Below are 20,669 nucleotides of genomic sequence, written 5' to 3' on the forward strand. Positions count from 1 at the left end.
TTAGGGCAGTGCAGAAAATGTCTGGAATATTGAAACAGCATACAAGGAGAACACATTTTTGTTTAAATCCAACTCTGATATAATGGCAACTCCTCCTTGAATACATCTAGTTGTTCTGTCATTTTAAATATCGTCATTTTGATTTTTTTGAATTATTCCACAGTAGTATTGGAGGATTTTACTCAGCAGTCTAAAATAGATTGTGACAGTAAAACAACACACCACACTCAGCTGAAAAGAGCTGCTAATTCGCTTCCAAGGCCAGTCTGTAGGATTAAGCAGCATCTAGTGGTAAAGTTGCAGACTGCACCATTGAATACGGCTCAGCTTTTCAACTGAGGTCATGGCAACTTGACAGCACTGCTTCATTACAATGCATGTCACACATTTTACCTTTATCAAAACACTGCAGCTCTGGCAATGTGCATATTGCACTTGACCATATTGTGATTTTGATGCTGTTTTGATTAATCGTGCAGCCCTAATTACAACCCTCTCACCTCACCCTGCAAAAAACACAAACATCCCTATCTAGACCCAGTGTTTAGTTTGTCCCTCCTGGGCTACTGTTGAAACATAGTGATTAAAAAAAACTCTTTAAAACATTATTTACAGAGACCCAACAGTACCACCATGAGCAAGCGCTTGGCGACAAGGGCAAGGAAAAACTGCCTGTTAAAAGGCAGAAACCTATGACAGATCCTTCGGCTCTAGGTGGGTGGTCGTCTGTCTCGACCAGTTGGGGTGAGAGAGAGAGAGAGAGAGAGACACAGAGAGAGAGACAGAGAGACAAACAGACAGACAGGTGCACAGCAACAACAGTATTGGCAGTGGCAGTCAAGCAGGACCATGGCAGGAGGCTCCACCAGGATCCATGAGAACCTACGAGACGAGAAAGCACAAGAACTCCGGGGAAGAAGTGAATGCATTAGTGGGACATGAATGAGTGCAGAAAGAGAGAGGAAGAGAGGAGCTCAGTGCACCATGGGAAATCCCCCGATAGTCTAGGCCTATAGCAGCATAACTAAGGGATGGTTCAGGACTCACCTGATCCAGCCCTAACTATAAGCTTTATCAAAGAGGAATGTCTTAAGCCTACCCTTGAATGTGGTGAGGGTGTCTGCCTCCCGAATCACAACTGGAAGCTGGTTCCACAGGAGAGGAGCTTGGTAACTGAAGGCTCTGGCTCCTGTTCTACTTTTAGAGACTATAGGAACCACAAGGAGCCCAGCATTCAGAGAACGTAGTGTTCTAGAGGGGTAATAGGGTACTATGAGCTCTTTAAGATATGAAGGGGCCTGACCATGAAGAGCTTTGTAGGTGAGGAGGAGGACGCACTCCCTCTATTGACAAAATGTCTCATTTGAATCTCCATGTTTCTGTCTGGACAAACCAAACGCTGTCTCTAGATATGACCGTTTGCATTTTTCGTGTGTTGCGTGGCCATCGTAGTTTCTCCTAGCCACTAAATTCTACACACTGGACCTTTTTATTTATCTACTTGTACTCAAAAGTGGAGAAAAAAAAACGTGGGCAACAAGAGTTGTTGATGAAAGATCACAGTGTCCTGATTCATCCTCTGGGCAGCATGGATTTAATGGAAATCTTCTCAGTGGATTTAGATAATTGTCGTGTGCAATGGGGAAATTTGCATTGACAGCGGTGCATGAGGAAAGGTCAGGTGGGTCACCAAAATCATTAGGATTCATCTTCTCGGAAGCATGCCTATCCACATTGGAAGGTAATCTAGTCAACTGGATGTTGATATATCTTGCTTAGGGCTCAAGTGTTGAGTTACCTTTTCAGACAATCATCATATATGCACCATAAATTAAGCATGATAAACTCATTTAAACGTCTTTTGCCCACTGGCACAGAGATCCCAGCTATCCCAGCTATCCCAGAGTGAAGCCCGGAAACGGAGCTGTACGATGCATTAATCTCTGCAGAGTTTGTCAGCTCCTCACAGTAATGCGAGGCCAACGGTCAGAAGAAATAAATGCTCTGAGGGAGCAAACGAGATTAGAGATGAAGTTTGATCCGAGCAGACCCATTCCACATCAAAGCCGGAGCACAATGCGGACGCAAAGTAAATAAATTCAATTTACATCCGCTAGCTACAGGGGACCATTAAACATCTCAAATTATGGTTCTTCCCTTGTGATCTACACTGTGGCCACGAGGCCTGATTAGATACACTGAAGGCCGTAGAGAGAGCTGGCTTATTGCCAGGCTGGGGCTCATGTGTTGGTTTAGAGGCTCAGGAGCAGCAGAGGAAACAGTAATACATCCTACTGAAGTACAAGTACTGATAACTCTGCCGAGATTTTACCATTCTAGCAGCACTAGAATTTCAAATGTAAAAATGTACATACCAAGAAAAATATATAGTTACCCATAAAATGTAAAATAGATCAGAAGTATGTAGTTTGGTATATTACAATACACAGGGTGTAACATTTATGTTGGCCATTTCTCAAAATAAGGTTCTGAAATGAATGTGCACACATTATTTACAGTATAAGTTTAAAGTTAAGTTAGGTCAGTATGATGCAGCCGGACTGTTGTTTGTGCCTATTCATCTGCTTTGTGGTGGGGGACAACACATAAAACTTTTTCTCCTGTTTGACAGTGGCCAGCTTTTTTAAACCAAATTACTGGGCTTTTTTTAACCTATATTTGTGAGATAATTTTATATCTTCAGTATGGTGAATCTTTAAATAGGCACTCTAGGAACCAATGGGCTTGGACCGAAGAGCCATAGACAGTCTCGGAAAGTCAAAGTATTTACAGATGCACTAAGGTCCCCAAACTGGAGGCCAGCACCTACTGGACTCCTGTTTGAATATCTTCTTTTCCAGCACCCTGGAATAAACTTTCCTGGAGAGGCTGAGCGTCTGAGTGTGAAACCCAAATTATTGGAGACATTCTCTGGTCCCTCTTTTTAAAAATAGGAACCCCTGATCTGCCACTGGCACTGTCCCCAATATCCATGGGTCTTAACATTTCTGGCTCTGGGAACTGATGTTTCTTTGATCATTCCTGTGTTTTATTTGAGATGACTTATCTCAGTGCATACACATGTTCAGAGTTAATCACAAAATGGTATATCACTGAAAACACCAGAGAAATATGTGTCAGTGGTGCCTACAGTCCTCTACACTAGTCATTCTTTACTGACAAAATTCAGAAAATAAGATATACGCTGTGATCTCCTCCATATCAGGTATGTTGTCTGTATTGCCCTGCGTCACAAAATTTGACCAAAACCAAAAACCTTGGAGGAAAGTGTAACATTTGCAACCCTTCTGCTGCTGCCTTGATAACCCACTACTAGCTTTTAAATTGCATGGCATCAGATCTTCTACAAATAGTCAAAACTTATCTACTCTAAGACTACTTAATACAGGCCCTGAAAACTGTGGTTATTAAGCCACTATTAAAACCCACTAATGAACAATTAGAGGCCCATATCAGACTTAAGATTTTAGGTAAAATCATTGAAATCATTGTTTTCCCAAGGTTTCCACAGTTCCACTTAGACACAGAGAGTCAACAGGTATTATTTGATTTCAGTGCTGATTCCACAGTTTCTGGCACAGTGCTGAACTGATTTGAATTCTACCACTCTGCTTTGTGTAGATCAGTAATTACACATCTCAGCGTGTAAACATGACATACGGAGTTCCCCAAAGCTCAATTTTGGGACTGTCCTGTTCAACATGCTCCCACTAGCACAGGTTATGGAAAATAACATCTAGTTTACCAATATTATACAGACATAGGAATTTTGTGTCAGTTGCCAACTTTGTGCTAGTTCTCAACTGGAACTAGACTAAAACTATGTGCTATGACAAAGGCATAAAAATTACATTCATATCGCCTCTTAATATAAATGCCTCCTCTTTAATTTTCTCCAGCAAGCCTGGTTATGCAATTTAGACATCATGTAATGGTTTATTACATTCAAATATGTGATCTAATACAGTCCACAAGATCTGATCTAATTCATAATTATTTTTATTTTTAATGCAGGTCAGGCAACAAAAACTGTGGGGTGCCTGTGCCCATGTGATCCAGTAGACTTAAGCTGAGCACCATACTGTAGATCAACTTGTACCCTCTAGTATGACAGAGAAAAAAACAACAGCACTGCTTATCAATAACCTTTCATTAAAACCAAAACATGATAAATGGCCATAAGGTGTAAGAAGACAAGACAAAGTGATATAGCATATAGAAGCCATTTTACTGCTTCGAGGCAATTTGTCTCTGTGAAAGCTCCCTGTTAGCACCAGTGTTATGATGCCACAATGCAACCATGATGGCTCTTTTATCTCTTTTCTAGTCTCTAGTGAGCCTGTGAGTTTCATAGTTTTTGGTTGGCCTGGATATTAATAGCTACAGCTGACCAAGGTAATGACTAGCTCAGGGAGTGATAGGACACAGCTCCAGCAGCTGCTGCTATGGCAGCACTAGTCTGGGATGTTGCTCTAATGAGAAATACTATAAAGACCAACACTGCTCTTCTTATCTCTATTTCTGTGGGACACTATAGAGCTGGCAAACATCCCTCAGCACTAACAGAGTGTTGGAAGCGGCCGAGGTCGTAGGTTGTCATTTATTGGCCTATTTAATCTCCCTACATATTTCCTCGCCTGAGGCACAGCGCTGTCCCCAACAGACAGAATCAATAGCAGCGCTACTGCCAAGCCATCCGAGGGCTAACAATAAAAAACTAGGACAATTACAGTGAGATGGATCAGTGTCTTTAGCAGAAATATATTATTAATATGTTTGGCCGAACGCCAGGAGGCTGAGTGAAGACAAATCAGTGGCAATAAAAAAGCCAGTTAGTTAACTGGTCACCTAAGAGCCAGCCTGGACATGTTCCCCACATATTGGCAGTGATGTGACAGGTCTTTGTACAAGTGTGTGTGGGTGTGAATGCTACCTTACAGATCCAGCAGGTGGTAGCCACAGAGGAACACTGGTACACTAAATGTCAATGTTGTGTTGCTGTGTATTTTCCACTGGACACTTGTTGTTTTATTTACCTCTGTTTAAGCAGACAGCTTCATTTGAACACTTTCTGACAGTTGGAAAGTCAGGACCTGTGGGATTTCTGTCACATTTACAAAAATAAGGTCATAAATACAGTATGAGAATTCATTCAGTGGAGTAGCTTGTGGTGAATATTTTGCTCACTGAGCAAACTCTAAAATGCAAATGATCTGGTATGGATGCTGAATAAGGGAATGTGGCTGCCATAAACTCAATTTGTATTTACAGTAGTAACCAGATACAGAGACATGCCTCTATTTCTAATTTTACCAGTTTTAAAAGGATATTTAACCGTATTTTAGTAAGAAGCCTTCCTGCCTTCTGATATTCCTCCATTTGCGAGTTTGCATCACTCTTACATTTAGTGTAATGAGCATATCCACAGCACTAATTCCATCAGTGCAACAATAGCGTCATACTCACCACTCTGCTGCTCTCAGTTCGTTTATTATATATATAGCCCCTGAAAACCATTTTCTCAATCAGGCTCCAAATATGAGTCATGGTATCTTTCACATGAATACACTTCCTGCCAAAATTTGATTGTTTCACATTAGAGATTTCTATTTTATTTTTTCTTCCTCTCAGTGGTTAACAGTGGAAAACAGTGACATCAGCAACTCCCAAGCACCAATTAGGCAATATATGAAACAGAAAGCGACAGGTATTCTTTGATGGCTGCTTATTGAGTCATGAATACTGGACCTTATGGGAAAATATTAAAAGATTTAAAGCCAAGAGAAGCTTACCTAAGAGAAGTACTATACTTTTTTTTCAGACACTGTTATGCCACCATCAATTAAAAACTTCCTGTGCAGATGTTTCACATTGAGAGGCTTCAACATGCGCAAGGGTTGAGTAGCACTGACGGTAGTAACACCGACTGATTTAAATTAATTAGTGATAGTGCTAGTGATAAGAGAGAGAGAGAACAGCAGAGGGGTGAGAAGGATTGACTCTGTTGTTGTATTGATGGAATTAGTACTGTGGATGTAAATGCAGTCATAGAAATGGCCATAGTCTCTGTGACGTCCCCCATAGGTTTCTAAAGAGTTCAGTATTGTCGGCTCTGGTCGTCTCCATCTTGGCAGCCCTGAGTCTGCCGGCTCCTCTCTAATCCAATAATGGACAAAGAGGTGGAGTGTAGGTGGAGCTGAGGCGGGCTGAATGAAGCCTGGTTACTGAAAACAGCCACCTGTGACGGCACCCACCTGTCACTCAAAGCGGCCACGCACTTACATATGCCTAACTTAGCCTTAATATAATTTAAACAGGGGAGTTATATAAACATTCACCCCCTGTACAGTTGTCATGAACAGGGAAATTAGCTATAGAGACAAAAAGCGTTTTTTTGTATCAGGCTGTAAACATTTTATACATATACATATTTCTGCTGTAAAGTTGGGCATTTTAATATGAAGTCTTATGGAGATTGACTCACTGCTGGAGCCAGCCTCAAGTGGCCGTTAGAGGAACTGCAGGTTTTGGCACTTCTGTGTTGGGTTTATTTGCCACAGAGGTTTCCTCTTGAGTACAGGTAGTGTTTTTTTTACCATGTGTTTCTTAGCAACTGGACTTTCTTTGTCCATTTCTTGAACTATTATTTGAGACTCATCTCAGTGTTTTTGGTTCAGCTTTTGGATTTGCTTCAACATCCACTGAGGACGGGGGCTCTGCTTTTCAAAATAGCGATTACCGCAATCCGAAAGTGAATGTGCTAAATGGGTAAAATAAATGAGGATAAACTGTTTCCCCAAATTGACGCTGTTACAAATGCTCACACCAAAAACTGAAGGAATTTTTTTCTTGGGTTCAGTTTCTCCTGCTCGCAACAAATCCAAAACCATTTAGAGACTAAACAAGCCAATTTCATTCTTGGAGCTTTCTGGGGTGTCTGTATGGAAGTTGGCAGGAAGCTCTTTTTGGTGTGGCACATGAGCCGCTATCTCAAACCAACTTCACTGAGCCCTTTCAACTTCTGAGACCAAACCTCGGCTCTTGCTCAACTTTTTATCGGCTTAATTCTCTCTCCCTTTGTGTTTCTCCCTTCCTCTTTCTCTGTCTTTATATTTCTCTGTCTCTGCAGCCTTCGTGTTGAGCTGCGTCTTCCCCCAGCGGCCCCTCTACGGCGACGTCTCAGTGAGCAGTCTCCACTCTGGAGGGGAGGCCTTCTTCTCCTGTCTGACTGGCTACCAGCTGCAAGGCCCCAGTATGCTGACCTGCCGCAATGCTAGCACTCCCTACTGGAGTGGTAAGGAACCACACTGCCTCGGTAAGGTCACCAATAATCATTATAATAATATGTTATGTAATTGTTTAAACAACATAAAATGTAGAAAATATAATTGATATGATTATTAGCATTATTAACCTTCACATTTTGCTACTTTAATCCCTTAATAATTTAACATAATACTTACAATAAGCAATATAACAAATACAACAAATGTAATTTATAATAATAACATAGAAATTGCACAATATTTTATATTGATTAAACTAATGTATTTCTTTAGAATAAGAATGATAATAACTATTATTTCAATAGTTATTATTTAATTATTATTATAATTATTATTATTATCATTATTATTATTAGTAGTAGTAGTTTTATTATTATTATTATTATTTTCATCATTATGTATCTAATTTAATAATACATATCAGATGTAATATACACATAATACATAATCGTACATACATACAATACATAATCCATATTTTGCTTAGGAATTTAATGAATACGAATTGTGTATTGCATCTGAAATGATGAAAGTTTAATGGAGATCTGAATATATAATAAATACTATATAATAAAAACTAAATTATTTTATGAATATGATATTGTAAACAGAAATGTGTTCATATAGTATTAGCATTACTATTATTATTACAATATTACAACATTATTAGCATAATAAACATTAGCCTTGAATAGACAACAGTAATACTCTTGGCCCTTTTGCCCTCTGCTTTTGTTTTGTCAAACTACTGTGCTTCAGCCATTCTCTGACAGCATTCTGGGTAATTTTCTTTAGAGGACTTGCAGCCAAGAGTTATCTATTGGACCTTCTGGTCCTTTTGCATGACAGACATAGATACAGACAGACCTGGACTCCCGCAGGAGTGTGAGGATGATGAATGTTTTTTTCCTTCTTTCTTTCTTTGCTCCGATGAGGCTGGATGATGAATAATAAGTGACCATTTTACTCCTGACCACTCTGATCGACTCTGATTCTCAGCTCAGGGAATGTTTCTCTGAAAGCAATTTCAAAGGCGGAGTTTGTGTGGCTGTGCATCTGTATCTCTGCCATCTTGATTATGTGTGTGTGCGGGTGTGTGCGGGTGTGTGCGTTTGTGTGTGTGTGTGTCAGAGCATAAAGCAGGTGTATCGAGGTGTGATTACTGAGGGCTGGGCAGGATGCCACTGGGTTTACTCTTCCTGCTCTACTTTAATTAAGCTTTGTCTGCATGAGTAACCTTGACCTGATCAGCTGGGAAACAACACACACACACACACCTTCCTATAGCTGGAGATGGATTTTCTGTATGTGTTGATGAATCTGATTGTATCAGTTTTCTTTCTCGCTTATATTCCTTGGCTCCCTCCATGCTGTTGAATTTCAAAATCTATGGTGATGGTTAATTGATGAATCACTTTAAGATCCACTTTTGGACAATTTACAGCATGCAGTAATTATTTGCTCAATTTAAAGGGTCTATTCACCCAGTATTCTCTCACCTACCTCCTATAATATTGAGCTGTACTGTTGACTGTCGACAGGTATGATGGGGACCATTTATTTGGTAGAAAGCAATTCCAGTGAAAACTGCTTACAGTAGAACAAGTACAAGTCTGTGAATTAGAGTAACAGGAACATAATTTTTTCGATTTTATATATATTTATATATATATTTTATATTCCATTGAGAAGCCTCTCTGTTTTCTGACCTGCTTCTATTTTAACATCTTCCATGTTTACCTTTTGTCTTGAGAAGTTCAATATATTTCCATATCACTAATTCCACTAGTACCACTTTTTTTTAAACACAAATTCTGTTTTCATTCACCAATTATTTCTAGTGGTTTCCATGTTGACTTTTATTTTTGGTTGCTGTTAAGCTACTATCAACAAAACGCAACACTTCCTGCATACAGTAGATGTGTCACATTCAACACGTTCTCCCTTGTAGCTCGTCAAATACGGCAACTGGGTCAGTGGCCTCAAGCTTCAAACTAGGACTAAGTCCGGTCGAGTAAGCAATAATAAATATTCAACGTCCGGTTAGACTTTCAAAATAAAGGGTGCTGACAAACATTTCCCATTTGATAAGTTTAAATGGTCACACTGTGTTTAGGATTAGGCACAGCTACTACTTGGATATTTTTAGGAAAAGATTGTGGTTTGGGTTAAAGTCCATAACTGGGACATGAACAGTTTAAGCCATCCATCCACCCCAACCACCTGCACAAGCCGGCTTTCTCCCTCTTTATACTACATCACCTGACTTCAGTGGCACATCAAAACATTACACCAGACAGGCTCATCCAGAAATGACCCTAAAACGTATCTACAGCGTCCTACTTTGAAGTGTAGGGCCGCGGACCGAGCTGCCATATTTGATGGGTTGAGAGTGAGAACAGGCACAGTAAAACCCTTTCAGCAGATGAAAGGGCATCATCTGTAATGTTTGTAATAGGCTCCTAATGTGAAACATCTGCAGGAAGTGTCAAATTGTATTGACAGAAACTTTAACAGCACTTGAGAGACAGCAGAGGAGAAGCATTGATTTGTAAATCACAACAGTACTTGTGAAGCAGAACGGTGAGTATGACATGACTCTGTTGTACTGATCAAATTCGTGCTGTGAAAATGTACATGATACTGAATGTGAGAATATTGGAATATTGGTTTGTACTCCCAGCTAATATTTTATAATTTGATGTTGTGAAAAAAGAATGTAACATAATCTCACAGATATTTCTTTCTAGCCTGATCCTGTTCGTCTGTACTGACAGCTAAAAGGGTTAATCTATGCTCAGTAAGTTAATGGGGGGTGTGAGTTTGTGAATTCTGCTGGACTTTCAGTGCAGTGTGAAAAATTGAGAGCAGTTTTGCATTTCATCCTCTCCTCTCTCAGCTGCCTGTGGTGGTTTGATCAGGAACGTCACAGTCGGTCGTATCGTCTCTCCTGGTTTTCCCAGCAACTACAGCAACAACCTGACCTGCCACTGGCTGCTGGAGGCCCCTGAGGGCCAGAGGCTGCACATCCACTTTGAGAAGGTGGCACTGGCTGAGGATGATGATCGGTAAGCTGGACATTCAGCTTTAGTACGAGGAAGGTTGGACATTATAAACACACAACCTCTGTATTAGCTTTGTAGTAAAATTAACTTTATTGAATTGTATTGTATAAAATGTAAATCTTCATTTAAGTACGGAAGCCAAGAACGGCTATGCTTTCAAATACATCTTTAGTGCCATTATCTCAAGGTCATGATAAAATTACTATGAATTAAAATATGATAAATTAACCCATGATCTTGAGTTAATGGCAAAACAAAAGGCTGATATCTTGAGATAACAAGACAGTTTATCACAACATGACTTTTGTTTTCTCAAGATCACAGTATGATCATAGAGATCATTTTTTTTATCAGACCTGATTTCAGCTTTCAAGGTCACTGTCAGGGAGGATTCAAAACTGAGTTGTTACCAGAATGTCCATCTGATAGTGTTCTGTCCATCTGGCAATATGATGCAATACTGAAAAAATATACCAGGAGAAGCTTGACATTCATGAAATGAGCTTAAAGATCCCTTTCATGCACTTTTTCCTTTACCGGTCAATGAATATTAGCTATCACGTTGCATGTCATTCCTCCATGCATTGTCCATTATGTTGCTAATGTTACTGTTACTAATGCTACATTTGTAATACGCCATCTTTGCATGCTGGAATGGTACTGCTGATCTCCGATGAACACTATAAGTAATAAGAGGAAAAAACCTTTTGTTTTCTCAAGATAACGGGTTGATTAATCTCGTTATCTTGAGCTAACGGCATAAAAAAAAGAACAGATGTTTTTGGCTTCCGTATTTAAAGCCACTAGGCATACAGTTTTAAAACTGTAAAATGCATTCAAGAAGCTTATTTAAGGATACTCACGATGACAAACAACCAACAGGAAGATAACAGCTCTGGAACATGACCTGCAGTGAATGGTTTTAGTAGGGGAAAATTTCATCAGAGGCTTTGATAAGAATCTAATGCCTCCTTTTTCACAAATGGATGATATTTTATAATGTCAGAAAAACGTATGAGCTAGTTACAGGCCAGTGTGTCTCACTGTTCACTCTTTGTTAACAGTGATGTACCTTCCTCTTTACTTGTGCACGTTCCTTCAGTTATGTTCATTCACCAGACCTCTCGTGTTTCATACCCTCAGCTTTGTCCATGGAAGAACATTATTCCTGAGGACTCCGCAGGGTAACAACTGGCTGTCAGTGCAGCTCATAGCGGTGACAGTAGAGTGTCATTTTAGCAGCATGGGGCTCTCATTACAGAGGACTGCAAGGAAGAGCCACAGGGGGGAAATTAGCTGAATAATCCATTTTGTATAGCAGCCAATAGTTGCTCTGGGCTGCTCCTACACTCTTGATACAAATATAGACCTCACAGATATGAAGGGACATCTGGACAGCTCCGAGGAAGCTGGAAAGATAAGAAAGAAGTGATGATGTGGAGAAGACAGAGAATTGGCATGAGTGTAAGAGGTGGTGAGGTACTGGCTACTGGAATTTCAAAGATTTTTTTGGTAAACACATTCTCATTCCCAACTCATTAAATACTGCTGTTTGGTCAGTAACCCTCTGTGTAGGTGTCATTTCTGGACGCATAGGGCTCCATGGTCAAGTTAAGCAATAATAAATATGTGATGATAGTGTTTCAAAATAAAGCTTGCATGGATAACATTGTGAAACAGTCACACTTTGGTTAGGTTTAACCACAAAAAAACTACTTGGTTATGTTTTAGGAAAAGATCACACATTTATGTAACTTGCATAACTCAAGTAACCCACTTAACTGTATTTTATTTTCCAGCTAGGGAGGGACTTCTGTAAACTTCGTAAATTGCCTCAATACCGCTGTCCTCTAACTGGCCTCTGTTTGTCTCTGAGGTTGTGTTCACTGGGAAGCTGCTGAGCCCCAGCAGGAAAAAACAGAAAATATTTTCTCCATAAAATATCATCCAGTTTCACCCAAATCACTGATTTAAGTTTAAGATTGACTGATGGGTGAATGTCATGATATAACTGGGTGAAAATCGGTTAGTGCTAATTAATGCATCATAAATATATGAAATCAAAAAATGTTGGTCTTGTCTTGTGTAGCACATCACGTCTCAAGAGCTGATTTTGTGTTTCCACCTCCAACAGAAAATATTCTGTGGGGCTTTTTCTTAACATACTAAATATAGTTTTTAGTCATTAATGGGTTAATAGTAGTTATGCTTTTGAATTCTTGCTAAAATTACATGTCTACTATCACACAGTCCTGCTTTGTTCTCTACCACAAAGATTGAGATTTAAATTTTTTCTACAATCTTGGCATTCCAGGCAGCCATTTTGGCTACATACCCACGGAGAAAATGTAATGTAAATGTAAAATTACAACTCAAAGCTTGCATTCACTAACTAATGTAAATCTCTGGGTATTTTTAGGGGGATAGCAGAGCATTTTTACTAACGGATCTCTTAATTATGTAGCAGAATCTGTTGACTTTTCCAATTCATTTTGAACTGATTTGTATTCATTGCCTAACATTGTTTTAGAACTTATCAGGGGAGGAAACAAGACAGTTCATCATTTCAGAGAAATAAACCAAAAGGGAAGAACATGTTTCACATTTGGCTTCAGTTCAGTCAGTGTGAATAGAAACATGAAGAATAAATGTAAATATAGATTTTATTTTGACATCAAGGCTGTGTTGCGCTCTGGTACACATTCTTCTCACTACATGAGAAGCATAATTGAAGTGATCAAAGGCAGAGCCAGCAGAGATCAATGCAGAGCTCCATGGGGAACCATGGAAGAACAGAGCCACAGGTGGGGGGCGGTGGAGGCCTGTGACATTCAGCGGATCAAAACTGAGTCTGACTGTTTAAATAGACCTCTCAACTGCTGATGACAATACACCATGAAACATTGTGCTGGGTCATTGTTGTCTGCCATGGAATTTTACCAAAAATTACAAGAAATCCTGACAGGTGGTTCTTGGTGACTATATATATGTCACTTTTATCTTTTGACCAGCTTTAAGATTTGGTCGTGTTTTCAACATAGATTAGCCTTACACATTGCATGATCAAAGTACAGGAAAGAAGAAAGTTGACCGAAGTTCTTACCGAGGCTTGCCCAACAGTTTTTGGATCACAGAGCCAAAAGGGGCGGGACTTAGGGAGAAACAGCGCATACAGACGCTAAAGGGTACCTTGTGCTTCCATATGAGACACCATGTGGTATGACAAAGCAGCGTTGGTATTTGACGGCTTGGGATAAGAATGTGTTGGCTGGGATTATAATTTTGCTGAAAATTCAAAGCAAGGAGCTATACAAGGCTAAAAAGTTCAGTAGAGTTGGTACAAATTCTCTGTGGGCATCACTGTGAGCAACTCCTCAACTCCATCAAATTACACATCACATTGTTATTCATCACACTATTTTTTAATTCCAAAATATCTCAGGTATTGATTTCATTACCAGGAAGAACCCTGCTAAGTTAATCTTTGTTCCCTTTCTTCCAGGCTGCTGATTAAGAATGGTAACAGCATAGATGCGACTGCCCTGTATGATTCGTACGAGGTGGAGTATCTGCCCAATGAAGGTCTACTCAGCACGTCCAGGCATCTCTTCATTGAGTTGACGACAGACGCTGCGGGTACATCCACTGGCATTGCCATCAGGTACCAAGGTAAGCACCGGAGCTATCATTTAAGTAAAGTACATGCTGACATGCTAGGGTCATGTATGCTCTTGCTTGCTAAAACACCTGGAGAAAACTGGCAGTAAAACCCATCAGAAAGCTTTCATTATAAAAACACACAAAGGGACTTCATTTAAAGAGACGTGAGCATACTAATAGCCGAAGGCCAAGAACAGCTTAGCATCAGTCAGAACCTTTGGCCCGCTGTGGGTTCTCAGTGAATTATCAATTAAAAGATACAAAGATATGAACAAAAAACTCCCACAGAATGCAGTGTAAAAGCTGAGAGCAGAGTGAATGGCTGGAGATGCTGACTGGTGAATGGAGGTCAGACGTTCTAGCAATGGAAAAATTCAGGTAATCGAGGCCCCAGCCACCAAAATAAGTGATGCACGGACTGTATGAAAGCTGTGAAAAGCTGGGATCTGAAGACTGAAAGAAAAAAGTTTTTAGAGGTTTGGCAGGTTTCCAAAAGGTGGATCTACGGTCATAATGAACACTTAATGTGTAAATGGAGCTTGTAGTCTCAGGCACACAAGTTGTTTGAGTTTAATATAAATAAACTGATCTAATGTGCTAAAATTAATTTAAAAAGCTGATGTTTGATAATTACACAAGTTCAATATACTTCAAATAGTATTACAATCTTGTAATCTCTCACATTGCACTTTAAAGGTCCAGTAGTGTAACATTTAGGAGGATCTATTGTTAGAAATGGAATATAATATTCATAGGTATGTTTTCATTAGTCTCCTTCCATGGAGTCTGCCATATTGAACCACTATGTTTCTACAGTAGCCAAGAATGGAAAAACCAAACACTGGCTCTAGGTAGAAATTTTCACAAGTTTCATTTCACAGGCTACCTTAGTCTCTCCTATACCTTTTGAAAAGTAGGATGGGGGGAAGAGGTTATCAGTTGGTTGCAGTCTTCAACTTCACCACTAGAGGCCACTAAATCTTACACATTGGACTTTAAATAGTGTTAAGTTACTAGTTATATCTTGTAGCAATAATAAAATGTTGCAAAAGAGAGGCCGCAATAATTTGTATTTTATAAGAAGCTAAAAGCCTAATTGTGAAATTTAGCCACTAGACCAAACTTTATAGTCAGAATGCTGCAATCCGTTGCTTATATAAAAACCATCACAAAATCAACATTAAATACTGTGAAGTGAAGCCAACGCAGAAGTGAAACCTGAAACCTGCATTCTATGTAAAGGACAGCGGGGGGCAGCTCCATCGGCTGCACAGAAGCCGATAGTATTGAGCATTATGGAGAAATGCTTCTCGCTTGATTTATTAGCTCAGTAAACCTTTTCTAATGAGTTTATTGTCTCAATCTCTGTGATTAAAAAATTTAAAATTATGTTCATTAAGGAACTTATGGTCCCATTTAGAGTAAATATTTGATAAAGCAGGGTATGCTTTAGAGCGGGGCTACCTTGTAGTCATTCTTAGTGAGTCCGTCCAGCTCAACGCACCAAACTCAGATCAAACTTTAAAATTAGGTAGTGCTGATCAAATATGAATTAATGTTATGGCATGGCCTATTTCTCTTCCAAAATCTTGTCAGAAACATATTTTAGTGTACTGATTATCTGTAGTACGAGATCGTGTGTGACCACCATTGTTTCTTGCTATGGACGAGTGGAAACTGTGCAGCCAATGAGAGCAGCTCAACTCACAGTATGTCACCTCCACTGGCTCTGAAAAACCATCATGGCGACGACCATAACTCAAATGCGAGGCTTCAAAACGGTACTCCGCAAACCAATGGGTGACATCACGATAGGTTCACACTTGGACAATACTTAACACTGACAACATGGCAGCTTAAAAAGAGAAGAATCAAAGTGCTAAAGTGCTGCTGTATTTAATGCACATTGCTCTATGGCACTAAGAATTAGTTCAGCAGCTTAAAGGAGGCTGGGATGAAAGGTCTTCCTCCTCATGGTGGAGGTTGGTATTCTGAGAAGGGGGATGTTGAGGGTCTGCAGTGATTTTTGTTGCTTGTTTCGTGACCACCTGCTCGTACAGGCTCTGTACGGGCTCATGTTCTTTCTTCCTTATTATGCTCAGAGTTATCTTGTGCGTGCCAAACCTGCTTTTCAGCTACGCTGTTAGGTTGCCAAACCATGCTGTAATTCCATATCTGATGGTGCTCTCTGGGATCGCCCAGTAGAACATCAGCTGATCTGGCTGCTCACTCCATACAGTTTCACTCGCCTCAGAAAGTAAAGTCTGTTGCAGTCTATTACACAGGTTATCAATGTGTGTTTTCCAGCAAATAAGGTTCTCTATGTGGACAAGTGTTTGTATGAGGACCCCTGGTCTTTTTCATGGTCAGTCACTTGCCTTGGGTCGTGGACCATCTCCTGTGCTTTGGTGACATTTAGAATTAGATGTTCAGTGTCACACCACCCAGTATCATCAGCAAACTTTATAACCACTATTATATATTTAATGGAGAAATTCTAATACCTTTGAATTTATAACATTTAAATATTCTTTAAATCCAGTTTGAATAAAAAACTCTTGAATGTCCATTTCTGTAAAATAAAACAAATGTAAAATCTTTAATTGCACAACTTAAAATTACCTTCTGGAAAAGAGGCGTATTAAAACGACATTAGTTCAGATTTAAAATATGTAAATGCTATAATAATAACTTCCACACTTGGTGTCATCTGAGCCAGTTCCAGTTGTGACATGCTATTGTGTAAGTAAGCTCTAGTAAGTGGAATTTGAGTTAATGTTATGTCCCTCTTTACTGTTCCCAAGACCACGACTGAGTGTCCATAATGGTGTCTTATTTATGAGGGGTACATCCACATCTTCCCTGAGTTGAGCTGCATCTCATGATATAGGCCACACCCATTTCCTCTTAGATTTTTTGATGGCTTTGTTATCCAGCCACTAAGAACATAACAGATAGTTGATGATTCTCTATCATTAGGAAGTAAACTGTGTTAACATTTCAAATTGGTTTAATTATAAGGGATTTGAAAGCAACACAGCTACACATGTAGTACAGTGTGCTACTTATTTGTAAAACTACTGCGGAGGGCAAGCAAAACTTCTTCGAGAAAAGCATGGTTTTATTGTGTTTCAATAGAACCAAAAAGATAATATGCGGTCATGCGTTTTACTTTCATGCAAGGAATAATCTTTGTGACACAAAGAAAGATGTACATTTTCATGTACACAGTGGTACATATCTGTTTTGGAACAGTTTGTGGACAGTATATTTCACATCATTTGGCAGCAACAGTGTTCTGCATTTTGCTAAGATGTGATGTTTTGCACTAACTGGGAGGATGTTAATTATGATATCTCTGACAGTGTGAGGTAGAACTTTTTCTATATTTGTTATTATGGCCCCACAGAGCCTGCAAACAGGAGGCAAGTTCTGTCATTATGACTCAACAACAAACAAGTCCTTTCTTCTTTAGGACCTCAATACTTGGTCTATACTGTACCTGGAGCAGGTAGTAGAACAGGTCATCCAGTTATCGGAAGCTTGGCTCCTTCCGCCGCATGTCTAAGGAGCCTTGAACAGGATACCAGACCCCAAATTGCTCCTGATGGTCCATCGGTGGATGAATGTGTATGAATGAGTTAGTTCCGTTTGATGGGCTTTGGATCACTGTGTGAATGTGGTGTAGTGTTAAAGCGCTTTAAGTGGTCAGAAGAAAGACGTTATGCAAGTATGGTCCATTTAACTGTACATTCATGCTACAAGGCAAAATACAGTTATCAACTTTAAAGGAAAATTTTCATGGTGTGTTTTTTCATATGCAATAGCCTGTTTACAGTCATCATATACCTAACTAATCAAAGCTGATCGTGTATGCTAATCGATAATAGATAAAGTAGTGATAATAACACATTACATGCTTTGAATTCCTTATATATAGCTATACAGTGTTTTAAGCTGACTGGATGGCAGCAGGTGATAGAACACTAGACTAGAGACAAGAGACTTGAATTGAACTCTAGTTTAAAGACTGTGAGCATGTTTTGCAAAACCTACTTTTTTTTTTAACTCTTCGGTGGTGACTCCAATCTGCACAAAACTGTACCCATATAATCTAGTTTTCTATCCAGCATCACATTTTATTCTAATTTGTAACGACAAGTCCTGAATTGTACACTGATACATCATCCTGTTTGTATCATTCAAGTTTGCTGGGATTTCACTGCCCAGCAGCTCATTCCAACGATCTATCACATACTAATATTAGCATATTCCCCAAGTCAAGTGTGTGTTGTTTGTATAAAGGATAGACAGTAACACTACGTAGAATAGGGTCATAAGCCGTGTTTATATGCATATATAAGTCACATGATTAGAATACTGTTAAGACATCTCTACAAGGCAGGCATGTAAAACAGAAAATAACACTAGGTCTAACATCAGTCAGCTTCAGTTATCCAACACTGTCACATTCATTAGATCCTGCTCACTAGAGGGCGCTGTTTAAAGAAATGTTGGTGCTCAAATGTTCAGAATTGGGGTCAGAGGTCACCAACAGCGTCATTTCATTAGGACTTTTAGTGTGTGTGTCAAAATGTAAATATCAGCCCTAATTTGTTTCTCTTCTAGGCTTTCACTTAATGTTTATCATAAAACCATTATTAGCATTAAAAAGTATGAAGGGATGATTTTTTTCCTCTTTTTGTTCTCTCATGCAGGAGATGTTAGGTTGTTACATTTCAATGAAATTAAACTTTTTAGGATAGCCTTATTTTTACCTTTAAGGTAAGGTTGTGTTTGTGTGCACACGATGTGTTTGACAGTCTGTATCTTTTGAACAGAATAAACTGAAGGAGAGTAAGTTGATTCCATTCCTCTCCGACACTTTAAGCTTCCATTACACACTGAAAGGGGATATATTAGGGATACTGTTTTTGAGTGATTCAAATGAAAGTAAAAAGTGTGACTACCAACCCCTCCCTCCCCTACACCATGGACTCTAGTAGCCTAAAGACTATGGCCATGCTGACGGCTCTGAGGTATCATGTTTAACAGGTACAGACAGTATAATGTTCACCTTCTTTGTTAATGTTTGCTTATTAGCTAAATGCCAACTACAGCTGAGGCTGAGGGGAGCATGAATGTGTGGACGAAATTTCACAGCAATCCATTTGATAGTTAGATAGGTATTTTAAAAAATACCTATCTACCTTTAAAATGTCAACCTCAAAGTGGTGTTAGTGGATTGCCAAAGTCATTAGAAACACATGTCTGTAGTCTGTGACTGTAGATTTGTGGCTTTATCCTCTGGGCACCATGAATGTCTGTGCAAAATTTCATGACAATCCACCTCATGGTTGTCGAGATATTTCAGTCAGGCATAGCCTCCCTAGAGCCACGCCACTGGCACAGCTAAAAATCCTAATTTGGTCCAAGGGGGGGGAGACTTGGGTGAAGCTGGGGAGAAAGGAGCAACTACTGCAGCTGAGTGTGACAGACTGAGACTGATGCCATGACACAAAGCTCTTTTCAAACCTTAATATCTCCTCAGTGGAATTTGATATGTTCAGGAGAGGAAAAAACACATTTTTGTCAGAACAAAATCCCCATTTCTAATCAAAAGGAAAAAATCACTTTCATTGCTGCCTTTCTAAACACATTATTGGGTGCATTTAAACGCATCCATAGCCCTGTGAAAGGTACCTTTTCTCTTTTATATATGTTGCTTTAGTAGCCATTTAATAGATTTTCTCCCAGTAATGTTTTTTCATACTTTCTGTCTGGCTTGTGAATTAAAGTCTTTAAGGTACACAAAATTAATTTTCAGGCTCTACCAGCATAACTATGAATATCTGAATCCATATTTTAAAGTAGACCTACATTTTAAGCAACACTGTCTCAAGGCACAGGTATTCATCTAATGGCTAGGGTGAGATATCACTTAGCTTCTCTTATCTTTTGTCCTCAAATTTGTCTCAGCACTCACCATCAAATAGGCAGCTCGTCTCCGGTCCTAGAGGACCACTTGGAAATACAATCACTGTAATCTGTTTAGGCCTCTGCTTCACTGCCGCAAATGGGATTAAGTCCAAAGGGAGCGGCGGACCCCATTATGGCCATTAACAGGCCCATAATGCCGTTCAGCTCGTCTCTAACAGATTTGATGTCCCTCCTTATCCGGACAAACCATTCCAAAACAGCGGACCTCATTCATGAGCATACATTCAGCCATTTCTAACTACCACTCCATCTTCAAAAGTGTGTCCATTAAGTGCAATTTGCAAGTTTCTGGAATTCATGAATTCTAAAATGTAGCTAATGTGTTCTGGATGCAATGCAGGGTTATGTTCCTCTGCCACAAAGCAGCACAAATCAGCTTCTTTAAAGGGAACTATACAATGTTTGCATGTTAACACATTTCTACAGACTTGTAACATGATATATCTAATGCAGGATATTTAAATGGATGTGACTACAATTCTAGCACTGAGGATAACTATTTCATGTGTGAGTACTCCCAAGTTGGTATGACCGGAGCTTTTCCTGCTCTAGCATTAATGCAGCATATAAACAGCCAGTCTGTGATTTTTAACAGGGGAATGGCCTGGGGGGGGGGGTATTTTCAGCAGCACAAATC

The 20,669-nt window shown here is 39.5% G+C and overlaps 1 protein-coding gene across 2 annotated transcripts in view; it reads left to right on the top strand.

Annotated features, from left to right (window-relative positions):
• The window catches only part of sez6b (seizure related 6 homolog b), a 214,839-nt gene that overhangs the window by 150,426 nt on the left and 43,744 nt on the right, over positions 1-20,669 (top strand). For both annotated transcript variants that reach the window (XM_051397921.1, XM_051397922.1), the window contains exons 5-7: positions 7,151-7,336; positions 10,207-10,375; positions 13,875-14,041. In XM_051397921.1, the coding sequence (XP_051253881.1) occupies positions 7,151-7,336; positions 10,207-10,375; positions 13,875-14,041 (522 nt within the window). The remainder of the gene's footprint in view (positions 1-7,150; positions 7,337-10,206; positions 10,376-13,874; positions 14,042-20,669) is intronic.

This window comes from Dicentrarchus labrax, unplaced genomic scaffold (assembly GCF_905237075.1).
Source record: "Dicentrarchus labrax unplaced genomic scaffold, dlabrax2021, whole genome shotgun sequence".
Lineage (NCBI taxonomy): Eukaryota > Metazoa > Chordata > Actinopteri > Moronidae > Dicentrarchus > Dicentrarchus labrax.